The following is a 22,484-nucleotide window of genomic DNA, read 5'->3' as shown; positions in this document are numbered from 1 at the left end:
TGTCTCTGTGAGAGAGCTAGTCTCTCTCTGTCTCTCTCCCTCCCTGTCTGTCTCTCTCTTTGAGAGTGTTAGTCTCTCTCTCCCTGCCTGTCTCTCTCTGTGAGAGTGTTAGTCTCTCTCTGACTCTCTCTGCCTGTCTCTCTCTGTGAGAGTGTTAGTCTCTCTCTGACTATCTCTCCCTGCCTATCTCTCTCTGTGAGAGTGTTAGTCTCTCTCTGACTCTCTCTCCCTGCCTCTCTCCCTGAGAGTGTTAGTCTCTCTCTGACTCTCTGCCTGTCTCTCTGAGAGAGTTTTAGTCTCTCTCTGACTCTCTCTCCCTGCCTGTCTCTCTCTGTGAGAGTGTTAGTCTCTCTCTGACTCTCTCTCCCTGCCTGTCTCTCTCTGTGAGAGTGTTAGTCTCTCTCTGTCTCTCTCTCCCTGTCTCTCTCTGTGAGAGTGTTAGTCTGTCTCTGACTCTCCCCCTCTCCCTGTCTCTCTGTGAGAGAGTTAGTCTCTCTCTGACTCTCTCTCCCTGCCTGTCTCTCTCTGTGAGAGTGTTAGTCTCTCTCTGACTCTCTCCCTGTCTCTCTGTGAGAGAGTTAGTCTCTCCCTGACTTTCTCTCGCTGCCTGTCTCTCTCTGTGAGAGTCTTAGTCTCTCTCTGACTCTCTCTCCCTGCCTGTCTCTCTCTGTGAGAGTGTTAGTCTCTCTCTGACTCTCTCCCTGCCTGTCTCTCTCTGTGAGAGTGTTAGTCTCTCTCTCCCTGCCTGTCTCTCTCTGTGAGAGTGTTAGTCTCTCTGTAACTCTCTCTCCCTGCCTGTCTCTCTCTGTGAGAGTGTTAGTCTCTCTCTCCCTGCCTGTCTCTCTCTGTGAGAGTGTTAGTCTCTCTGTAACTCTCTCTCCCTGCCTGTCTCTCTGTGTGAGAGTGTTCGTCTCTCTCTGACGCTCTCTCTCTCTCTCTCTCTGTGAGAATGTTTGTCTCTCTCTGACTCTCTCCCCCTGCCTGTCTCTCTCTGAGAGAGTGTTAGTCTCTCTCTGACTCTCTCTCCCTGCCTGTCTCTCTCTGTGAGAGTGTTAGTCTCTCTCTGCCTGTCTCTCTCTGTGAGAGTGTTAGTCTGTCTCTGACTCTCCCCCTCTCCCTGTCTCTCTGTGAGAGAGTTAGTCTCTCTCTGACTCTCTCTCCCTGCCTGTCTCTCTCTGTGAGAGTGTTAGTCTCTCTCTGACTCTCTCTCCCTGCCTGTCTCTCTCTGTGAGAGTGTTAGTCTCTCTCTGACCCTCTCTCCTTGCCTGTCTCTCTCTGTGAGAGTTTTAGTCTCTCTCTGACTCTCTCTCCCTGCCTGTCTCTCTGAGAGTGTTAGTCTCTCTCTGACTCTCTCTCCTGCCTGTCTCTCTCTGTGAGAGTGTTAGTCTCTCTGACTCTCTCTCCCTGTCTCTCTCTGTCGGAGTATTAGTCTCTCTCTAACTCTCTCTCCCTGCCTGTCTCTCTCTGTGAGAGTGTTAGCCTCTCTCTAACTCTCTCTCCCTGCCTGTCTCTCTCTGTGAGACTGTTAGTCTCTCGCTCCCTGCCTGTCTCTCTCTGTGAGAGTGTTAGTCTCTCTGACTCTCTCTCCCTGCCCGTCTCTCTGTGAGAGAGTTAGTCTCTCTCGGACTCTCTCTGTGTGTTAGTCTCTCTCTGACTCTCCCTCCCTGTCTCTCTCTGTGAGAGTGTTAGTCTCTCTCTGACTCTCTCTCCCTGCCTCTCTCTCTGAGAGTGTTAGTCTCTCTCTGACTCTCTCTCCCTGCCTGTCTCTCTCTGAGGATTGTTAGTCTCTCTCTGACTCTCTCTCCCTGCCTGTCTCTGTGAGAGAGCTAGTCTCTCTCCCTCCCTGTCTCTCTCTGTGAGAGTGTTAGTCTCTTTCTGACTCTCTCTGCCTGTCTCTCTCTGTGAGAGTGTTAGTCTCTCTCTGACTCTCTCTCCCTGCCTATCTCTCTCTGTGAGAGTGTTAGTCTCTCTCTGACTCTCTCCCTGCCTCTCTCCCTGAGAGTGTTCGTCTCTCTCTCCCTGCCTGTCTCTCTCTGTGAGAGTGTTAGTCTCTCTCTGACTCTCTCCCTGCCTGTCTCTCTCTGTGAGAGTGTTCGTCTCTCTCTGACTCTCTCCCTGCCTCTCTCCCTGAGAGTGTTCGTCTCTCTCTCCCTGCCTGTCTCTCTCTGTGAGAGTGTTAGTCTCTCTCTGACTCTCTCCCTGCCTGTCTCTCTCTGTGAGAGTGTTCGTCTCTCTCTGACTCTCTCTCCCTGTCTCTCTCTACGAATTGAGCTCCTCCTTCGCTCCCGGGGACCGCACCCTTTGCCTGTCTTGTGAGCTGTTCTGGGTTTAGTTTGGGTTTAGTTTGAGCTGTGATCTGTTTTGGGTTTAGTTTGGCCTGTGAGCTGTTCTGGGTTTAGCTTGGGCTGAAGATTATGTCCGGCATGTCTCTGAATATTCTGCGCTCTCGACAGAAACAGGAGGGAATCGGCTCCAACTGTGCGGCCAAGCGCTTCCTGAACCAGGATTTCCAAACACTGCGGGAACACTGCCTGCAAACTGGCTCCTTATTCCAGGATAACAGCTTCCCAGCCTCTCCCTCCTCACTGGGATTCAAGGAACTGGCCCCCAACTCCTACAAAACTCGCGATGTGGTCTGGAGGAGACCAAGGGTGAGTCCATAAACTCTGGCAGCAACTACAAACCGACCGAGAAAACTAACAGCAAATACTGACCAGAGCTGGGGGTTAGAGAGAGACCTGGGGGGTCAGAGAGAGAGACCTGGAGGGGGGGTCAGAGAGAGAGACCTGGGGGGGGGGGGGGGGTGGGGTCAGAGAGAGAGACCTGGGGGGTCAGAGAGAGAGACCTGGGGGGGGGGGGGGGGGTCAGAGAGAGAGACCTGGGGGGTCAGAGAGAGAGACCTGGGGGGTCAGAGAGAGAGACCTGGGGGGTCAGAGAGAGAGACCTGGAGGGGGGGTCAGAGAGAGAGACCTGGGGGGTCAGAGAGCGAGACCTGGAGGGGGGGTCAGAGAGAGAGACCTGGGGGGTCAGAGAGAGAGACCTGGGGGGTCAGAGAGAGAGACGTGGGGGTTCAGTGAGTCACCTGGGGGGTCAGAGAGAGAGACCTGGGGGGTCAGAGAGAGAGACCTGGAGGGGGGGTCAGAGAGAGAGACCTGGGGGGGTCAGAGAGAGAGACCTGGGGGGTCAGAGAGAGAGACCTGGGGGGTCAGTGAGTCACCTGGGGGGTCAGAGAGAGAGAGACCTGGGGTTAGAGAGAGAGACCTGGGGGGGTCAGAAAGAGAGACCTGGGGGGTCAGAGAGAGAGACCTAGGGGGTCAGTGAGTCACCTGGGGGTCACAGAGAGAGACCTGGGGTTAGAGAGAGAGACCTGGGGGTCAGAGAGAGAGACCTGGGGGTCAGAGAGAGAGACCTGGGGGTCAGAGAGAGGCCTGGGGGTCAGAGAGAGAGAGACCGGGGGGTCAGAGAGAGAGAGACCTGGGGGTCAGAGAGAGAGAGACCTGGGGGTCAGAGAGAGAGAGACCTGGGGGTCAGAGAGAGACCTGGGGGTCAGAGAGAGACCTGGGGGTCAAAGAGAGACCTGGGGGTCAGAGAGAGACCTGGGGGGCAGAGAGAGAGACCTGGGGGGTCAGAGAGAGAGACCTGGAGGGGGGGTCAGAGAGAGAGACCTGGGGGGGTCAGAGAGAGAGACCTGGGGGGTCAGAGAGAGAGACCTGGGGGGTCAGTGAGTCACCTGGGGGGTCAGAGAGAGAGAGACCTGGGGTTAGAGAGAGAGACCTGGGGGGGTCAGAGAGAGACCTGGGGGTCAGAGAGAGAGACCTGGGGGGGTCAGAAAGAGAGACCTGGGGGGTCAGAGAGAGAGACCTAGGGGGTCAGTGAGTCACCTGGGGGTCAGAGAGAGAGACCTGGGGTTAGAGAGAGAGACCTGGGGGTCAGAGAGAGAGACCTGGGGGTCAGAGAGAGAAAGACATGGTGGTCACAGAGAGAGACCTGGGGTCAGAGAGAGAGACCTGGGGGGTCAAGAGAGAGAGACCTGGGGGTCAGAGAGAGAGACCTGGGGGTCAGAGAGAGAGACCTGGGGGTCAGTGAGAGACCTGGGGGTCAGAGAGAGAGACCTGGGGGGGTTAGAGAGAGAGACCTGGGGGGTCAGATAGAGAGACCTGGGTGGTCAGAGAGAGAGACCTGGGGGTCAGAGAGAGAGACCTGGGTGTTAGAGAGAGAGACCTGGGGGGTCAGAGAGAGAGACCAGGGGGGTCAGAGAGAGAGACCTGGGGGGTCAGTGAGAGACCTGGGGGGTCAGTGAGAGACCTGGGGGGTCAGAGAGAGACCTGGGGGCCAGAGAGAGAGACCTGGGGGGTCAGAGAGAGAGACCTGGGGGGTCAGAGAGAGAGACCTGGGGGGTCAGAGAGAGACCTGGGGGTCAGAGAGAGACCTGGGGGTCAGAGAGAGACCTGGGGGCCAGAGAGAGAGACCTGGGGGGCCAGAGAGAGAGACCTGGGGGGTCAAGAGAGAGAGACCTGGGGGTCAGAGAGAGAGACCTGGGGGTCAGAGAGAGAGACCTGGGGGTCAGTGAGAGACCTGGGGGTCAGTGAGAGACCTGGGGGTCAGAGAGAGAGACCTGGGGGTTAGAGAGAGACCTGGGGGTCAGAGAGAGAGAGAGACCTGGGGGGGTTAGAGAGAGAGACCTGGGGGGTCAGAGAGAGAGACCTGGGGGGTCAGAGAGAGAGACCTGGGGGTCAGAGAGAGAGACCTGGGGGTTAGAGAGAGAGACCTGGGGGGTCAGAGAGAGAGACCTGGGGGGGTTAGAGAGAGAGACCTGGGGGGTCAGAGAGAGAGACCTGGGGGGTCAGAGAGAGAGACCCGGGGGTCAGAGAGAGAGACCTAGGGGTTAGAGAGAGAGACCTGGGGGTTAGAGAGAGAGACCTGGGGGTTAGAGAGAGAGACCTGGGGGGTCAGAGAGAGAGACCTGGGGGGTCAGTGAGAGACCTGGGGGGTCAGTGAGAGACCTGGGGGGTCAGAGAGAGACCTGGGGGCCAGAGAGAGAGACCTGGGGGGTCAGAGAGAGAGACCTGGGGGGTCAGAGAGAGAGACCTGGGGGGTCAGAGAGAGACCTGGGGGTCAGAGAGAGACCTGGGGGTCAGAGAGAGACCTGGGGGTCAGAGAGAGACCTGGGGGCCAGAGAGAGAGACCTGGGGGGCCAGAGAGAGAGACCTGGGGGTCAGAGAGAGAGACCTGGGGGTCAGTGAGAGACCTGGGGGTCAGAGAGAGAGACCTGGGGGGTCAGAGAGAGAGACCTGGGGGGTCAGAGAGAGAGACCCGGGGGGTCAGTGAGAGACCTGGGGGGTCAGAGAGAGAGACCTGGGGGTTAGAGAGAGAGACCTGGGGGGTCAGAGAGAGAGACCTGGGGGTCAGAGAGAGTGACCTGGGGGTCAGAGAGAGAGACCCGGGGGGTCAGTGAGAGACCTGGGGGGTCAGAGAGAGAGACCTGGGGGTTAGAGAGAGAGACCTGGGGGGTCAGAGAGAGAGACCTGGGGGGTCAGAGAGAGAGACCTGGGGGTCAGAGAGAGAGACCTGGGGGTTAGAGAGAGAGACCTGGGGGGTCAGAGAGAGAGACCTGGGGGGTCAGAGAGAGAGACCTGGGGGGTCAGTGAGAGACCTGGGGGGTCAGTGAGAGACCTGGGGGGTCAGTGAGAGACCTGGGGGGTCAGAGAGAGACCTGGGGGCCAGAGAGAGAGACCTGGGGGGTCAGAGAGAGAGACCTGGGGGTCAGAGAGAGAGACCTGGGGGTTAGAGAGAGAGACCTGGTGGGTCAGAGAGAGACCTGGGGGGTCAGAGAGAGAGACCTGGGGGGTCAGTGAGAGACCTGGGGGTCAGTGAGAGACCTGGGGGTCAGAGAGAGTGACCTGGGGGTCAGAGAGAGTGACCTGGGGGTCAGAGAGAGAGACCTGGGGGTCAGTGAGAGACCTGGGGGTCAGAGAGAGTGACCTGGGGGTCTGAGAGAGACCTGGGGGTCAGAGAGATAGAGAGACCTGGGGGTCAGAGAGAGAGACCTGGGGGTCAGAGAGAGAGACCTGGGGGTCAGTGAGAGACCTGGGGGTCAGTGAGAGACCTGGGGGTCAGAGAGAGTGACCTGGGGGTCAGAGAGAGACCTGGGGGTCAGAGAGAGAGAGAGACCTGGGGGTCAGAGAGAGAGAGAGACCTGGTGGTCAGAGAGAGAGACCTGGGGGTCAGTGAGAGACCTGGGGGTCAGAGAGAGACCTGGGGGTCAGAGAGAGAGACCTGGGGGTCAGAGAGAGTGACCTGGGGGTCAGAGAGAGACCTGGGGGTCAGAGCGAGACCTGGGGGTCAGAGAGAGAGAGAGACCTGGGGGTCAGAGAGAGAGAGAGACCTGGTGGTCAGAGAGAGAGACCTGGGGGTCAGTGAGAGACCTGGGGGTCAGAGAGAGACCTGGGGGTCAGAGAGAGTGACCTGGGGGTCAGAGAGAGACCTGGGGGTCAGAGAGAGACCTGGGGGTCAGAGCGAGAGACCTGGGGGGTCAGAGCGAGAGACCTGGGGGGTCAGAGAGAGAGACCTGGGGGTCAGAGAGAGAGACCTGGGGGTCAGAGAGAGAGACCTGGGGGGTCAGAGAGAGAGACCTGGGGGGTCAGAGAGAGAGACCTGGGGGGGTTAGAGAGAGAGACCTGGGGGGGTCAGAGAGAGAGACCTGGGGGGGTCAGAGAGAGAGACCTGGGGGTCAGAGAGAGACCTGGGGGTCAGAGAGAGACCTGGGGGTCAGAGAGAGTGACCTGGGGGTCAGAGAGAAACCTGGGGGTCAGAGAGAGACCTGGGGGTCAGAGCGTGTGACCTGGGGGTCTGAGTGAGACCTGGGGGTCAGAGAGAGTAACCTGGGGGTCAGAGCGTGTGACCTGGGGGTCAGAGAGAGACCTGGGGGTCAGAGAGAGTAACCTGGGGGTCAGAGAGAGTAACCTGGGGGTCAGAGAGAGACCTGGTGGTCAGAGAGAGAGACCTGGGGGTCAGAGAGAGAGACCTGGGGGTCAGAGAGAGGCCTGGGGGTCAGAGAGAGGCCTGGGGGTCAGAGAGAGACCTGGGGGTCAGAGAGAGAGACCTGGGGGTCAGAGAGAGAGACCTGGGGGGTCAGAGAGAGAGACCTGGGGGGTCAGAGAGAGAGACCTGGGGGGTCAGTGAGAGACCTGGGGGGTCAGTGAGAGACCTGGGGGGTCAGAGAGAGACCTGGGGGGTCAGAGAGAGAGACCTGGGGGGTCAGAGAGAGAGACCTGGGGGGTCAGAGAGAGAGACCTGGGGGGTCAGAGAGAGACCTGGGGGTCAGAGAGAGACCTGGGGGTCAGAGAGAGACCTGGGGGCCAGAGAGAGAGACCTGGGGGGCCAGAGAGAGAGACCTGGGGGGTCAAGAGAGAGAGACCTGGGGGTCAGAGAGAGAGACCTGGGGGTCAGTGAGAGACCTGGGGGTCAGAGAGAGAGACCTGGGGGGTCAGAGAGAGAGACCTGGGGGTCAGAGAGAGAGACCTGGGGGTCAGAGAGAGAGACCCGGGGGGTCAGTGAGAGACCTGGGGGGTCAGAGAGAGAGACCTGGGGGTTAGAGAGAGAGACCTGGGGGGTCAGAGAGAGAGACCTGGAGGGTCAGAGAGAGAGACCTGGGGGTCAGAGAGAGAGACCTGGGGGTTAGAGAGAGAGACCTGGGGGGTCAGAGAGAGAGACCTGGGGGGTCAGAGAGAGAGACCTGGGGGGTCAGTGAGAGACCTGGGGGGTCAGAGAGAGACCTGGGGGCCAGAGAGAGAGACCTGGGGGGTCAGAGAGAGAGACCTGGGGGTCAGAGAGAGAGACCTGGGGGTTAGAGAGAGAGACCTGGTGGGTCAGAGAGAGACCTGGGGGGTCAGAGAGAGAGACCTGGGGGGTCAGTGAGAGACCTGGGGGTCAGTGAGAGACCTGGGGGTCAGTGAGAGACCTGGGGGTCAGAGAGAGTGACCTGGGGGTCAGAGAGAGTGACCTGGGGGTCAGAGAGAGAGACCTGGGGGTCAGTGAGAGACCTGGGGGTCAGTGAGAGACCTGGGGGTCAGAGAGAGTGACCTGGGGGTCTGAGAGAGACCTGGGGGTCAGAGAGATAGAGAGACCTGGGGGTCAGAGGTAGAGACCTGGGGGTCAGTGAGAGACCTGGGGGTCAGTGAGAGACCTGGGGGTCAGTGAGAGACCTGGGGGTCAGAGAGAGTGACCTGGGGGTCAGAGAGAGACCTGGGGGTCAGAGAGAGAGAGAGACCTGGGGGTCAGAGAGAGAGAGAGACCTGGTGGTCAGAGAGAGAGACCTGGGGGTCAGTGAGAGACCTGGGGGTCAGAGAGAGACCTGGGGGTCAGAGAGAGAGACCTGGGGGTCAGAGAGAGAGACCTGGGGGTCAGAGAGAGAGACCTGGGGGTTAGAGAGAGAGACCTGGTGGGTCAGAGAGAGACCTGGGGGGTCAGAGAGAGAGACCTGGGGGGTCAGTGAGAGACCTGGGGGTCAGTGAGAGACCTGGGGGTCAGAGAGAGAGAGAGACCTGGTGGTCAGAGAGAGAGACCTGGGGGTCAGTGAGAGACCTGGGGGCCAGAGAGAGAGACCTGGGGGGTCAGAGAGAGAGACCTGGGGGTCAGAGAGAGAGACCTGGGGGTTAGAGAGAGAGACCTGGTGGGTCAGAGAGAGACCTGGGGGGTCAGAGAGAGAGACCTGGGGGGTCAGTGAGAGACCTGGGGGTCAGTGAGAGACCTGGGGGTCAGTGAGAGACCTGGGGGTCAGAGAGAGTGACCTGGGGGTCAGAGAGAGTGACCTGGGGGTCAGAGAGAGAGACCTGGGGGTCAGTGAGAGACCTGGGGGTCAGAGAGAGTGACCTGGGGGTCTGAGAGAGACCTGGGGGTCAGAGAGATAGAGAGACCTGGGGGTCAGAGAGAGAGACCTGGGGGTCAGAGAGAGAGACCTGGGGGTCAGAGAGAGACCTGGGGGTCAGTGAGAGACCTGGGGGTCAGTGAGAGACCTGGGGGTCAGAGAGAGTGACCTGGGGGTCAGAGAGAGACCTGGGGGTCAGAGAGAGAGAGAGACCTGGGGGTCAGAGAGAGAGAGAGACCTGGTGGTCAGAGAGAGAGACCTGGGGGTCAGTGAGAGACCTGGGGGTCAGAGAGAGACCTGGGGGTCAGAGAGAGAGACCTGGGGGTCAGAGAGAGAGACCTGGGGGTCAGAGAGAGAGACCTGGGGGTCAGAGAGAGTGACCTGGGGGTCAGAGAGAGACCTGGGGGTCAGAGCGAGACCTGGGGGTCAGAGAGAGAGAGAGACCTGGGGGTCAGAGAGAGAGAGAGACCTGGTGGTCAGAGAGAGAGACCTGGTGGTCAGAGAGAGAGAGACCTGGGGGTCAGTGAGAGACCTGGGGGTCAGAGAGAGTGACCTGGGGGTCAGAGAGAGACCTGGGGGTCAGAGAGAGACCTGGGGGTCAGAGCGAGAGACCTGGGGGGTCAGAGAGAGAGACCTGGGGGGTCAGAGAGAGAGACCTGGGAGTCAGAGAGAGAGACCTGGGGGTTAGAGAGAGAGACCTGGGGGGTCAGAGAGAGACCTGGGGGTCAGAGAGAGAGACCTGGGGGTCAGAGAGAGAGACCTGGGGGTCAGAGAGAGAGACCTGGGGGTCAGAGAGAGAGACCTGGGGGGTCAGAGAGAGAGACCTGGGGGGGTTAGAGAGAGAGACCTGGGGGGGTCAGAGAGAGAGACCTGGGGGGGTCAGAGAGAGAGACCTGGGGGTCAGAGAGAGACCTGGGGGTCAGAGAGAGACCTGGGGGTCAGAGAGAGACCTGGGGGTCAGAGAGAGTGACCTGGGGGTCAGAGAGAAACCTAGGAGTCAGAGAGAGACCTGGGGGTCAGAGCGTGTGACCTGGGGGTCTGAGTGAGACCTGGGGGTCAGAGAGAGTAACCTGGGGGTCAGAGCGTGTGACCTGGGGGTCAGAGAGAGACCTGGGGGTCAGAGAGAGTAACCTGGGGGTCAGAGAGAGTAACCTGGGGGTCAGAGAGAGTAACCTGGGGGTCAGAGAGAGAGACCTGGGGGTCAGAGAGAGAGACCTGGGGGTCAGAGAGAGAGACCTGGGGGTCAGAGAGAGGCCTGGGGGTCAGAGAGAGGCCTGGGGGTCAGAGAGAGACCTGGGGGTCAGAGAGAGAGACCTGGGGGTCAGAGAGAGAGACCTGGGGGTCAGAGAGAGAGACCCGGGGGTCAGAGAGTGACCTGGGGGTCAGAGAGAGACCTGGGGGTCAGAGCGTGTGACCTGGGCGTCAGAGAGAGACCCTGGGGGTCAGAGAGAGTAACCTGGGGGTCAGAGAGAGACCTGGGGGTCAGAGAGAGACCTGGGGGTCAGAGCGTGTGACCTGGGGGTCAGAGAGAGACCTGGGGGTCAGAGAGAGTAACCTGGGGGTCAGAGAGAGACCTGGGGGTCAGAGAGAGAGACCTGGGGGTGAGAGAGTGACCTGGGGGTCAGAGAGAGACCTGGAGGGTCAGAGAGAGTTTATTATAAGATTATTATGATAAAAATGGGAATAATTTCAATGCTGAAGGTAAACAAATTGTCCGTATCCCATTGTACCTGGCAACATAATGATCTTTCCCTCCTAATGTGTGGCAGTGAGCGGTCAATGAATGGGATACAGGAGCAAGAGGGGCTGGATGATTAAATGGCGTTTTGGGGTACAGAACAGTGGGATTTTATATCACTGGTCAAGCAATGCAGAGAATGTGGTTTCAAATCTCACACTTGTACTTGAAGAATTTAAATTCTTTCGGAGCGGCACAGTGGTTAGCACTACTGCCTCACAGCTCCAGGGACCCGGGTTCAAGTCCGGCCTTGGGTGACTGTCAGTCTGGAGTTTGCACTTTCTCCCCGTGTCAGAGATGTTTACAGCACAGAAACAGGCCCTTCGGCCCAGCTTGTCCATGCCGCCCAGTTTCTCTCACTAAGCTGGTCCCACTTGCCCACATTTGGCCCATATCCCTCTATACCCACCCTGCCCATGGAACTGTCTAACTGCTTTTTAAAAGAAAATTGTACCCGCCTCTACCACTGCCTCTGGCAGCTCGTTCCAGACACTCACCACCCTCTGTGTGAAGAAATGTCCCCTCTGGTCTCTTTTGTATCTCTCCCCTCTCACCTTAAACCTCTGCCCTCTAGTTCTAGAATCCTCTACCTTTGGGACAAGATGTTGACTATCTCCCTTATCTGTGCCCCTCATTATTTTATAGACCTCGATAAGATCACCCCTAAGCCTCCTACGCTCCAGGGAAAAAAGTCCCAGTCTATCCAGCCTCTCCTTATAACTCAGACCATCAAGTCCTGGTAGCATCCTCGTAAATCTCTTCTGCACTCTTTCTAGTTTAACAATATCCTTCCTATAATAGTGACCAGAACTGAACACAGTATTCCATGTGTGGTCTTAGCAATGTCTGGTACAACTTCAACAAGACGTCCCAACTCCTGTATTCAATACTCTGACCAATAAAACCGAACATGCTGAATGCCTCCTTCACCACCCTGTCCACCTGCGACTCCACCTTCAAGGAACTATGAACCTGTACCCCTAGATCTCTTTGTTCTGTAACTCTCCCCAACTCTCTACCATTAACTGAGTAGGTCCTGCCCCGATTCGATCGACCAAAATGCATCACCTCACATTTATCCAAATTAAACTCCATCTGCCATTCATCTGCCCACTGGCCCAATTGGTCAAGATCCTGTTGCAATCTTATAGAACCTTCTTCACTGTCCACTATGACATCAGTCTTGGTGTCATCGGCTAACTTACTAACCATGGCCTCCTACATTCTCATCCAAATCATTAATATATATAACGGATAACAGTGGACCCAGCCCCGATCCCTGAGGCACACCGCTGGTCGCAGGCCTCCAGTTTGAAAAATAACCCTCCACAACCTCCCTGTCTTCGGTCGCCGAGCCAACTTTGTGTCCAATTGGCTACCCCACCCTGGATACTGTGAGATTTAACCTTTTGCAACAACCTACCATGCTGTGCCTTGTCAAAGGCTTTGCTAAAGTCCATGGTAGACTACGTCGACTGCACTGCCCTCATCTACCTTCTTGGTTACCCCTTCAAAAAACTCAATCAAATAGGTGAGACATGACTTTCCCCTTACAAAGCCACGCTGACCTTCCCTAATTAGCCCTTGCCTGTCTAAATGCCTGTAGATCCTGTCCCTCAGAATACCGTCTGACAATTTACCCACTACAGAAGTCAGGCTACCCGGTCTGTAGTTCCCAGGCTTATCCCTACAGCTCTTCTTAAACAAGGGCACAATATTTGCAACCCTCCAATCTTCAGGCACCTCTCCTGTGACTGTCGATTATTTAAATATCTCGGCTAGGGGGCCGGCAATTTCCTCCCGAGCCTCCCACAACGTCCTGGGATACATTTCACCAGTCCCGGGGATTTATCTACCTTGATGCGCTTTAATACCTCCAGCACCTCCTTCTCTGTAATATGTACACTCCTCAAGACATCACTTTTTATTTTCCCAAGTTCCCTAACATCTTTCTCGACAGTAAAGACTGACGGGAAATATTAATTTAGGACCTCTCCCATCCCTTGTGGATCTGCACATAGATGACCTTGTTTATCCTGAAGAGGCCCCACCCTCTCCCTACTCCCCCTTTTACCCAGTATGCATCTGGAAAAGCTCTTTGGATTTTCCTTTGCCGTATCTGCCAAGACAATTTCATGTCCCCTTTTTGCCCTCCTGATTTCTCTCTTAACTCTACTCCGACAAGCCTTGTACTCTTCAAGGGATCCACTTGATCCCAGCTGCCTCAGCATATCCTCTGCCTCCTTCTTCCTTTTGACCATGGCTTCAATATCCCGAGTCATCCAGGGTTCCCCACTTCTCCCAGCCTTTCCCTTCACTCTAAGGGGAATGTGCTCACCCTGAACCCTAGTTAACACCTTTTTGAAAGATTCCCACTTCCCAGCTGTCCCCTTGCCTGTAAATAGGCTCCCCCCCCCCCCAATCAACTTCCGAAAGTCCCTGCCGAATACCCCCGAAATTGGCCTTGCCCCAATTTAGAATGTTATCTTTTGGGCCAGAACTATCATTCCCCATAGCTATCTTAAACTAATGGAATTGTGGCCACTGGTCCCAAAGTGATTCCTTCACTAACACTTCTGTCACCTGCCCTTCCTTATTCCCCAAGGGGAGTCAAGTTTCCCCCCCCCCCCCACTTCTCTGGTCGGCCCATCCACATACTGAATGAGAAATTCCTCCTGAATACACTCGACAAATTTTTCTCCATCCAAACCCCTGGAGCTATGGCTGTCCCAGTTAATGTTGGGAAAGTTAAAGTCCCCACCTATTACCACCCTATTTTTCCAGCAGCTATCTGTAATCTCGTTACATATTTGCTCCTCAATATCCCGCTGACTATTTGGGGGCCTATCGTACAGTCCTATCAAAGTGATCTCACCCTTCTTATTTTTCAGTTCTACTCATATAGACTCAGTGGGCGAACCCTCGGATATATCCTCTCTCTGTACTGTGAAACTGTCCCTAATCAAAAACGCAACTCCCACTCCTCTCCTATCTCCTGGTCTATCTTTCCTACAGCATCTGTACCCCGGAACATTGAGCTGTCAGTCCTGTCCCTCTTTGATACATGTTTTGGTAATAGCTGTAATATCCCAGTCCCATGTGCCTATCCATGCCCTGAGTTCATTGGCCTTGCCCGTGTGTGCGTGGGATTCCTCCGGGTGCTCCGGTTTCCTCCCACAGTCCAAAGATGTGTAGGTTAGGTGGATTGGCCATGATCAATTGCTCCTAGGTGGGGTTGCGGGGATAGGGTGGGGGATTGGGCCTAGGTGAGGTTCTCTTTCGGAGGGTTGGTGAAGATTCGATGGGCCGAATGGCCTCTCTGCCCTGTAGGAATTCTATGATTCACTGAAATTCAGCTTGGGAACGAAAGAGAAAATGCTGGAAAATCTCAGCAAGTCTGGCAGCATCTGTAGGGAGAGAAAAGAGCTAACGTTTCGAGTCCGGTGACTCTTTGTCTTTTTAGGAAACTGTTTGTAAAGACCTTGAATCAGTCCTGGTGAGGGTGAAATTAGGAATTTATTAAACCCAGTGAGTCATTAATATCCCTTAGGGAATGAAATCTTCACCTTTCCCAGCCTGGTTTGTAAGGTGTTTCCCAGGTCTTAGTGAAAGAAGAGGTCAATTCGACATCAGAAGGGTTCAAAATTGACAAGCAGCAGTTAAATAGACTGTTGGGACTGAAGGTTGACGAGGCTCCAGGATCAGATGAGATGTATCCAAGGATATTGAAGGAAGTGAGAATGGAGATTGCAGGGCGCTGGCCATAACTTCACACGTCTTCTCTCGACTCGGTAGGTGTCAGAGGACTGGAGAATTGCAAATGTTGCATCCTTGTTCAAAAATAGTTGTAAAGATAACCCCAGCAATTACAGAGCAGTCAGTTTAATATCAGTGCGAGAAAGCTTCCAGAAACAATGATTTGGGATAGAATTGGTAGTCACTTGGAAAAATGTGAGGTGATTAGGATTCTAAAGGGGAAGTCATGTTTAACTAACTAGCTGGAATATTTTGAGGAGGTGATAGAAAGGTTGATGAGGGTAATGCTGTTGATGTGGTTTACATGGACTTTCAGAAGGTATGCAATATAGTTCCACACAACAGACTTGTGAGAAAGGTTATAGCTCATGGAGTAAAAGGGACGGTAGCAACATGGATTCAAAATTGGCTGAACAATAGCAAGCAGAATAACGGTCAATAGATATGTTTCGAGCTGGGGGAAGGTTTGTAGTGGGTGTTCCCCAGGGGTACCCGGTACTGGGACCTTTGCTTCCCCCCCCCCCGCCATTGAGAGCGAGCTGACTGGTGGTGATTTAACCTCAGGATCACCACACCTCAGGGAGTGGCAAGGTTGAGACGGTGGGACTTTAATGGATAACCTCAGGGGATGCGGGATTTGAACCCACGCTGTTGGCTCTGCTGTCCAGCCGAATGCGCAAACTTGAATTAAACAATGTGCAGGGAGGGGGGGAAAAGACACCAAGCAAATTCTGTGATTCTAGATGTGACTCCAGTAACTCAGCACTGATTGTCAGAATTGCCCCAGAAATGGCTCGACAATTGCATCAGACAAACAATTTAAAATCTGCCTCACCACGACTGCTGCTCTGAAAAAACAAGATCAGTTCGACAGGCCAACTTTTGCAGTGAGTCTGGGTGGTGATCAGAGGTTGGGCCTGGATGTCACACAGCGTGGGGGGAGCCAGGAAGCAGATGGGACTGCATTCTAGATATTTGTAAAGAGCTAAGCAGGCACACCCACAGCGGCCAAGCAGCAGCCTGGAGCGGGGCACATTTTCCACGAAAAATGCTGTTCAAACACAAACAGCAGGTGAGTCATTCCTAAACAGGCCCCACTCCCTCCTCAACTCTGCAAAGTCTGTGTCCAATTACACAGATCGAGAGCAGCCCGAAACAGTGACCACAAATTGGGGCTGGACCACCAGTACTGTACCCCAGTGTTATACAGTGACAGACCCGTCCCCACCAGTACTGTACCCCAGTGTTATACAGTGACAGACCCATCCCCACCAGTACTGTACCCCAGTGTTATACAGTGACAGACCCGTCCCCACCAGTACTGTACCCCAGTGTTATACAGTGACAGACCCATCCCCACCAGTACTGTATCCCAGTGTTATACAGTGACAGACCCGTCCCCACCAGTACTGTACCCCAGTGTTATACAGTGACAGACCCGTCCCCACCAGTACTGTACCCCAGTGTTATACAGTGACAGACCCGTCCCCACCAGTACTGTACCCCAGTGTTATACAGTGACAGACCCATCCCCACCAGTACTGTATCCCAGTGTTATACAGTGACAGACCCGTCCCCACCAGTACAGTACCCCAGTGTTATACAGTGACAGACCCGTCCCCACCAGTACTGTACCCCAGTGTTATACAGTGACAGACCCGTCCCCACCAGTACTGTACCCCAGTGTTATACAGTGACAGACCCATCCCCACCAGTACTGTACCTCAGTGTTATACAGCGATAGACCCATCCCCACCAGTACTGTACCCAGTGTTATACTGTGACAGACCCGTCCCACCAGTACTGTACCCCAGTGTTATACAGTGACAGACCCGTCCCCACCCGTACTGTACCCCAGTGTTATACAGTGACAGACCCGTCCCCACCAGTACTGTCCACCAGTGTTATACAGTGACAGACCCGTCCCCACCAGTACTGTACCCCAGTGTTATACAGTGACAGACCCGTCCCCACCAGTACTGTACCCCAGTGTTATACAGTGACAGACCCGTCCCCACCAGTACTGGACCCCAGTGTTATACAGTGACAGACCCGTCCCCACCAGTACTGTACCCCAGTGTTATACAGTGACAGACCCGTCCCCACCAGTACTGTCCACCAGTGTTATACAGTGACAGACCCGTCCCCACCAGTACTGTACCCCAGTGTTATACAGTGACAGACCCGTCCCCACCAGTACTGTACCCCAGTGTTATACAGTGACAGACCCGTCCCCACCAGTACTGGACCCCAGTGTTATACAGTGACAGACCCGTCCCCACCAGTACTGTACCCCAGTGTTATACAGTGACAGACCCGTCCCCACCAGTACTGTACCCCAGTGTTATACAGTGACAGACCCGTCCCCACCAGTACTGTACCCCAGTATTATACAGTGACAGACCCGTCCCCACCAGTACTGTACCCCAGTGTTATACAGTGACAGACCCATCCCCACCAGTACTGTACCCAGTGTTATACAGTGACAGACCCATCCCCACCAGTACTGTACCCCAGTGTTATACAGTGACAGACCCGTCCCCACCAGTGCTGTACCCCAGTGTTATACAGTGACAGACCCGTCCCCACCAGTACTGTACCCCAGTGTTATACAGTGACAGACCCGTCCCCACCAGTGCTGTACCCCAGTGTTATACAGTGACAGACCCGTCCCCACCAGTGCTGTACCCCAGTGTTATACAGTGACAGACCCGTCCCCACCAGTACTGTACCCCAGTGTTATACAGTGACAGACCCGTCCCCACCAGTGCTGTACCCCAGTGTTATACAGTGACAGACCCGTCCCCACCAGTGCTGTACCCGAATGTTATACAGTGACAGACCCGTCCCCACCAGTACTGTACCCCAGTGTTATACAGTGACAGACCCGTCCCAACCAGTACTGTACCCCAGTGTTATACAGTGACAGACCCGTCCCCACCAGTACTGTACCCCAGTGTTATACAGTGAAAGACCCATCCCCACCAGTACTGTACCCCAGTTTTATACAGTGACAGACCCGTCCCCACCAGTACTGAACCCCAGTGTTATACAGTGACAGACCCGTCCCCACCAGTGCTGTACCCCAGTGTTATACAGTGACAGACCCGTCCCCACCAGTACTGTACCCCAGTGTTATACAGTGACAGACCCGTCCCCACCAGTATTGTACCCCAGTGTTATACAGTGACAGACCCGTCCCCACCAGTACTGTACCCCAGTGTTATACAGTGAAAGACCCATCCCCACCAGTACTGTACCCCAGTTTTATACAGTGACAGACCCGTCCCCACCAGTACTGAACCCCAGTGTTATACAGTGACAGACCCGTCCCCACCAGTGCTGTACCCCAGTGTTATACAGTGACAGACCCGTCCCCACCAGTACTGTACCCCAGTGTTATACAGTGACAGACCCGTCCCCACCAGTACTGTACCCCAGTGTTATACAGTGACAGACACTTCCCCACCAGTACTGTAACCCAGTGTTATACAGTGACAGACCCGTCCCCACCAGTACTGGACCCCAGTGTTATACAGAGACAGGCCCGCCCCCACCAGTACTGTACCCCAGTGTTATATAGTGACAGACCCGTCCCCACCAGTACTGTACCCCAGTGTTATACAGTGACAGACCCGTCCCCACCAGTATTGTACCCCAGTGTTATACAGTGACAGACCAGTCCCCACCAGGAATGTACCCCAGTGTTATACAGTGACAGACCCGTCCACACCAGTACTGTACCCCAGTGTTATAGTGATAGACCCGACCCCACCAGTACTGTACCCCAGTGTTATACAGTGACAGACCCATCCCCACCAGTACTGTACCCCAGTGTTATACAGTGACAGACCCGTCCACACCACTACTGTACCCCAGTGTTATACAGTGACAGACCCATCCCCACCAGTACTGTACCCCGGTGTTATACAGTGACAGACCCATCCCCACCAGTACTGTACCCCAGTGTTATGTAGAGACAGACCCATCCCCAGCAATGCTGTACCCCAGTGTTATACAGTGACAGACCCATCCCCACCAGTACTGTACCCCAGTGTTATACAGTGAAAGACCCGTCCCCACCAGTACTGTGCCCCAGTGTTATACAGTGACAGACCCGTCCCCACCAGTACTGTACCCCAGTGCTATACAGTGACAGACTCATCCCCACCAGCACTGTACCCCGGTGTTATACAGTGACAGACCCATCCCCACCAGTACTGTACCCCAGTGTTATGTAGAGACAGACCCATCCCCAGCAATGCTGTACCCCAGTGTTATACAGTGACAGACCCATCCCCACCAGTACTGTACCCCAGTGTTATACAGTGAAAGACCCGTCCCCACCAGTACTGTGCCCCAGTGTTATACAGTGACAGACCCGTCCCCACCAGTACTGTACCCCAGTGCTATACAGTAACAGACCCGTCCCCACCAGTGCTGTACCCGAATGTTATACAGTGACAGACCCGTCCCCACCAGTACTGTACCCCAGTGTTATACAGTGAAAGACCCATCCCCACCAGTACTGTACCCCAGTGTTATACAGTGACAGACCCGTCCCCACCAGTACTGTACCCCAGTGTTACACAGTGACAGACCCGTCCCCACCAGTACTGAACCCCAGTGTTATACAGTGACAGACCCGTCCCCACCAGTGCTGTACCCCAGTGTTATACAGTGACAGACCCGTCCCCACCAGTACTGTACCCCAGTGCTATACAGTGACAGACCCGTCCCCACCAGTGCTGTACCCGAATGTTATACAGTGACAGACCCGTCCCCACCAGTACTGTACCCCAGTGTTATACAGTGACAGACCCGTCCCCACCAGTACTGAACCCCAGTGTTATACAGTGACAGACCCGTCCCCACCAGTGCTGTACCCCAGTGTTATACAGTGACAGACCCGTCCCCACCAGTACTGTACCCCAGTGTTATACAATGACAGACCCGTCTCCACCAGTACTGTACCCCAGTGTTATACAGTGACAGACCCGTCCCCACCAGTACTGTACCCCAGTGTTATACAGAGACAGGCCAATCCCCACCAGTACTGTACCCCAGTGTTATACAGTGACAGACCCGTCCACACCAGTACTGTACCCCAGTGTTATAGTGATAGACCCGACCCCACCAGTACTGTACCCCAGTGTTATACAGTGACAGACCCATCCCCACCAGTACTGTACCCCAGTGTTATACAGTGACAGACCCGTCCCCACCACTACTGTACCCCAGTGTTATACAGTGACAGACCCATCCCCACCAGTACTGTACCCCAGTGTTATACAGTGACAGACCCGTCCCCACCAGTACTGTACCCCAGTGTTATACAATGACAGACCCGTCTCCACCAGTACTGTACCCCAGTGTTATACAGTGACAGACCCGTCCCCACCAGTATTGTACCCCAGTGTTATACAGTGACAGACCAGTCCCCACCAAGAATGTACCCCAGTGTTATACAGTGACAGACCCATCCCCACCAGTACTGTACCCCGGTGTTATACAGTGACAGACCCATCCCCACCAGTACTGTACCCCAGTGTTATGTAGAGACAGACCCATCCCCAGCAATGCAGTACCCCAGTGTTATACAGTGACAGATCCGTCACATCCAGTTCTGTACCCCAGTGTTATACAGTGACAGACCCATCCCCAGCAATACTGTACCCCAGTGTTATACAGTGACAGACCCGTCCCCACCAGTACTGTACCCCAGTGTTATACAGTGACAGACCCGTCCCCACCAGTACTGTACCTCAGTGTTATACAGTGACAGACCCGACCCCACCAGTACTGTACCCCAGTGTTATACAGTGACAGACCCGTCCCCACCAGTACTGTACCCCAGTGTTATACAGTGACAGACCCGTCCCCACCAGTACTGTACCCCAGTGTTATACAGTGACAGACCCGTCCCCACCAGTACTGTACCCCAGTGTTATACAGTGACAGACCCGTCCCCACCAGTACTGTACCCCAGTGTTATACAGTGACAGACCAGTCCCCACCAGTACTGTACCCCGGTGTTATACAGTGACAGACCCGTCCCCACCAGTACTGTACCCCTGTGTTATACAGTGACAGACCCGACCCCACCAGTACTGTACCCCAGTGTTATACAGTGACAGACCCGTCCCCACCAGGAATGCACCCCAGTTTTATACAACGACAGACCCGTCCCCACCAGTACTGTACCCCAATGTTATACATCGACAGACCCGTCCCCACCAGTACTATACCCCAGAGTTATACAGTGACAGACCCATCCCCACCAGTACTGTCCACCAGTGTTATACAGTGACAGACCCGTCCCCACCAGTACTATACCCCAGAGTTATACAGTGAAAGACCCGTCCCCACCAGTACTGTCCACCAGTGTTATACAGTGACAGACCCGTCCCCACCAGTACTGTACCCCAGTGTTATACAGTGACAGACCCGTCCCCATCAGTACAGGATCCCAGTGTTATACAGTGACAGACCCGTCCCCACCAGTACTGTACCCCAGTGTTATACAGTGACAGACCCGTCCCCACCAGTACTGTACCCCAGTGTTATACAGTGACAGACCCGTCCCCACCATTACTGTACCCCAGTGTTATACAGTGACAGACACGTCCCCACCAGTACTGTACCCCAGTGTTATACAGTGACAGACCCATCCCCACCAGTACTGTACCCCAGTGTTATACAGTGACAGACCCGTCCCCACCAGTACTGTTCCCCAGTGTTATACAGTGACAGACCCGTCCCCACCACTACGCTACCCCAGTGTTATACAGTGACAGACCCGCCTCCACCAGTACTGTACCCCAGTGTTATACAGTGATAGACCCGTCCCCACCAGTACTGTACCCAAGTGTTATACAGTGACAGACCCGTCCCCATAAGTACTGTACCCCAGTGTTATACATCGACATACCCGTCCCCACCAGTACTGTACCCCAGTGTTATACAGTGACAGACCCGTCCACACCAGTACTGTACCCCAGTGTTATAGTGATAGACCCGACTCCACCAGTACTCTCCCCCAGTGTTATACAGTGACAGACCCATCCCCACCAGTACTGTACCCCAGTGTTATACAGCGACAGACCCGTCCCCACCAGTACTGTACCCCAGTGTTATACAGTGACAGACCCGTCCCCACCAGTACTGTACCCTTCTGTTATACAGTGACAGACCCGTCCCCACCAGGAATGTACCCCAGTGTTATACAGTGACAGACCCGTCCCCCCAGCACTGTACCCCTGTGTTATACAGTGACAGACCCGTCCCCACCAGTACTGTACCCCAGTGTTATACAGTGACAGACCCATCCCCACCACTACTGTACCACAGTGTTATACAGTGACAGACCCGTCCCCACCAGTACTGTACCCCAGTGTTATACAGTGACAGACCCGTCCCCACCAGTACTGTACCTCAGTGTTATACAGTGACAGACCCATCCCCACCAGTACTGCACCCCAGTGTTATACAGTGACAGACCCGTCCCCACCAGTACTGTACCCCAGTGTTACACAGTGACAAACCCGTCCCCACCAGTACTGCACCCCAGTGTTATACAACGACAGACCCGTCCCCACCAGTACTGTACCCCAGTGTTATACAGTGACAGACCCGTCCGCACCAGTACTGTACCCCAGTGTTATACAGCGACAGACCCGTCCCCACCAGTACTGTACCCCAGTGTTATACAGTGACAGACCCGTCCCCACCAGTACTGTACCCCAGTGTTATACATCGACAGACCCGTCCCCACCAGTACTGTACCCCAGTGTTATACATCGACAGACCCGTCCCCACCAGTACTGTACCCCAGAGTTATACAGTGACAGACCCATCCCCACCAGTACTGTCCACCAGTGTTATACAGTGACAGATCCGTCCCCACCAGTACTGTACCCCAGTGTTATACAGTGACAGACCTGTCCCCACCAGTACTGTACCTCAGTGTCATACAGTGACAGACCCGCCCCCACCAGTACTGTACCCCCGTGTTATACAGCGACAGACCCGTCCCCACCAGTACTGTACCCCAGTGTTATACAGCGACAGACCCGTCCCCACCAGTACTGTACCCCAGTGTTATACAGTGACAGACCCGTCCCC

At 55.1% G+C, this 22,484-nt stretch overlaps 1 protein-coding gene across 1 annotated transcript in view; it reads left to right on the top strand.

The window, feature by feature from the left end:
* Positions 1–2,193: 2,193 nt before the first annotated feature.
* Positions 2,194–22,484, top strand: part of LOC140411514 (calpain-2 catalytic subunit-like) — a 244,484-nt gene continuing 224,193 nt past the window's right edge. Inside the window, exon 1 of the mRNA XM_072500600.1 lies at positions 2,194–2,651. Within this exon, the coding sequence (XP_072356701.1) occupies positions 2,415–2,651 (237 nt within the window). The 5' untranslated portion in view covers positions 2,194–2,414. The remainder of the gene's footprint in view (positions 2,652–22,484) is intronic.

This window comes from Scyliorhinus torazame, chromosome 4, assembly GCF_047496885.1.
Source record: "Scyliorhinus torazame isolate Kashiwa2021f chromosome 4, sScyTor2.1, whole genome shotgun sequence".
NCBI lineage: Eukaryota > Metazoa > Chordata > Chondrichthyes > Carcharhiniformes > Scyliorhinidae > Scyliorhinus > Scyliorhinus torazame.
This window is presented reverse-complemented; position numbering and strand designations above follow the sequence as displayed.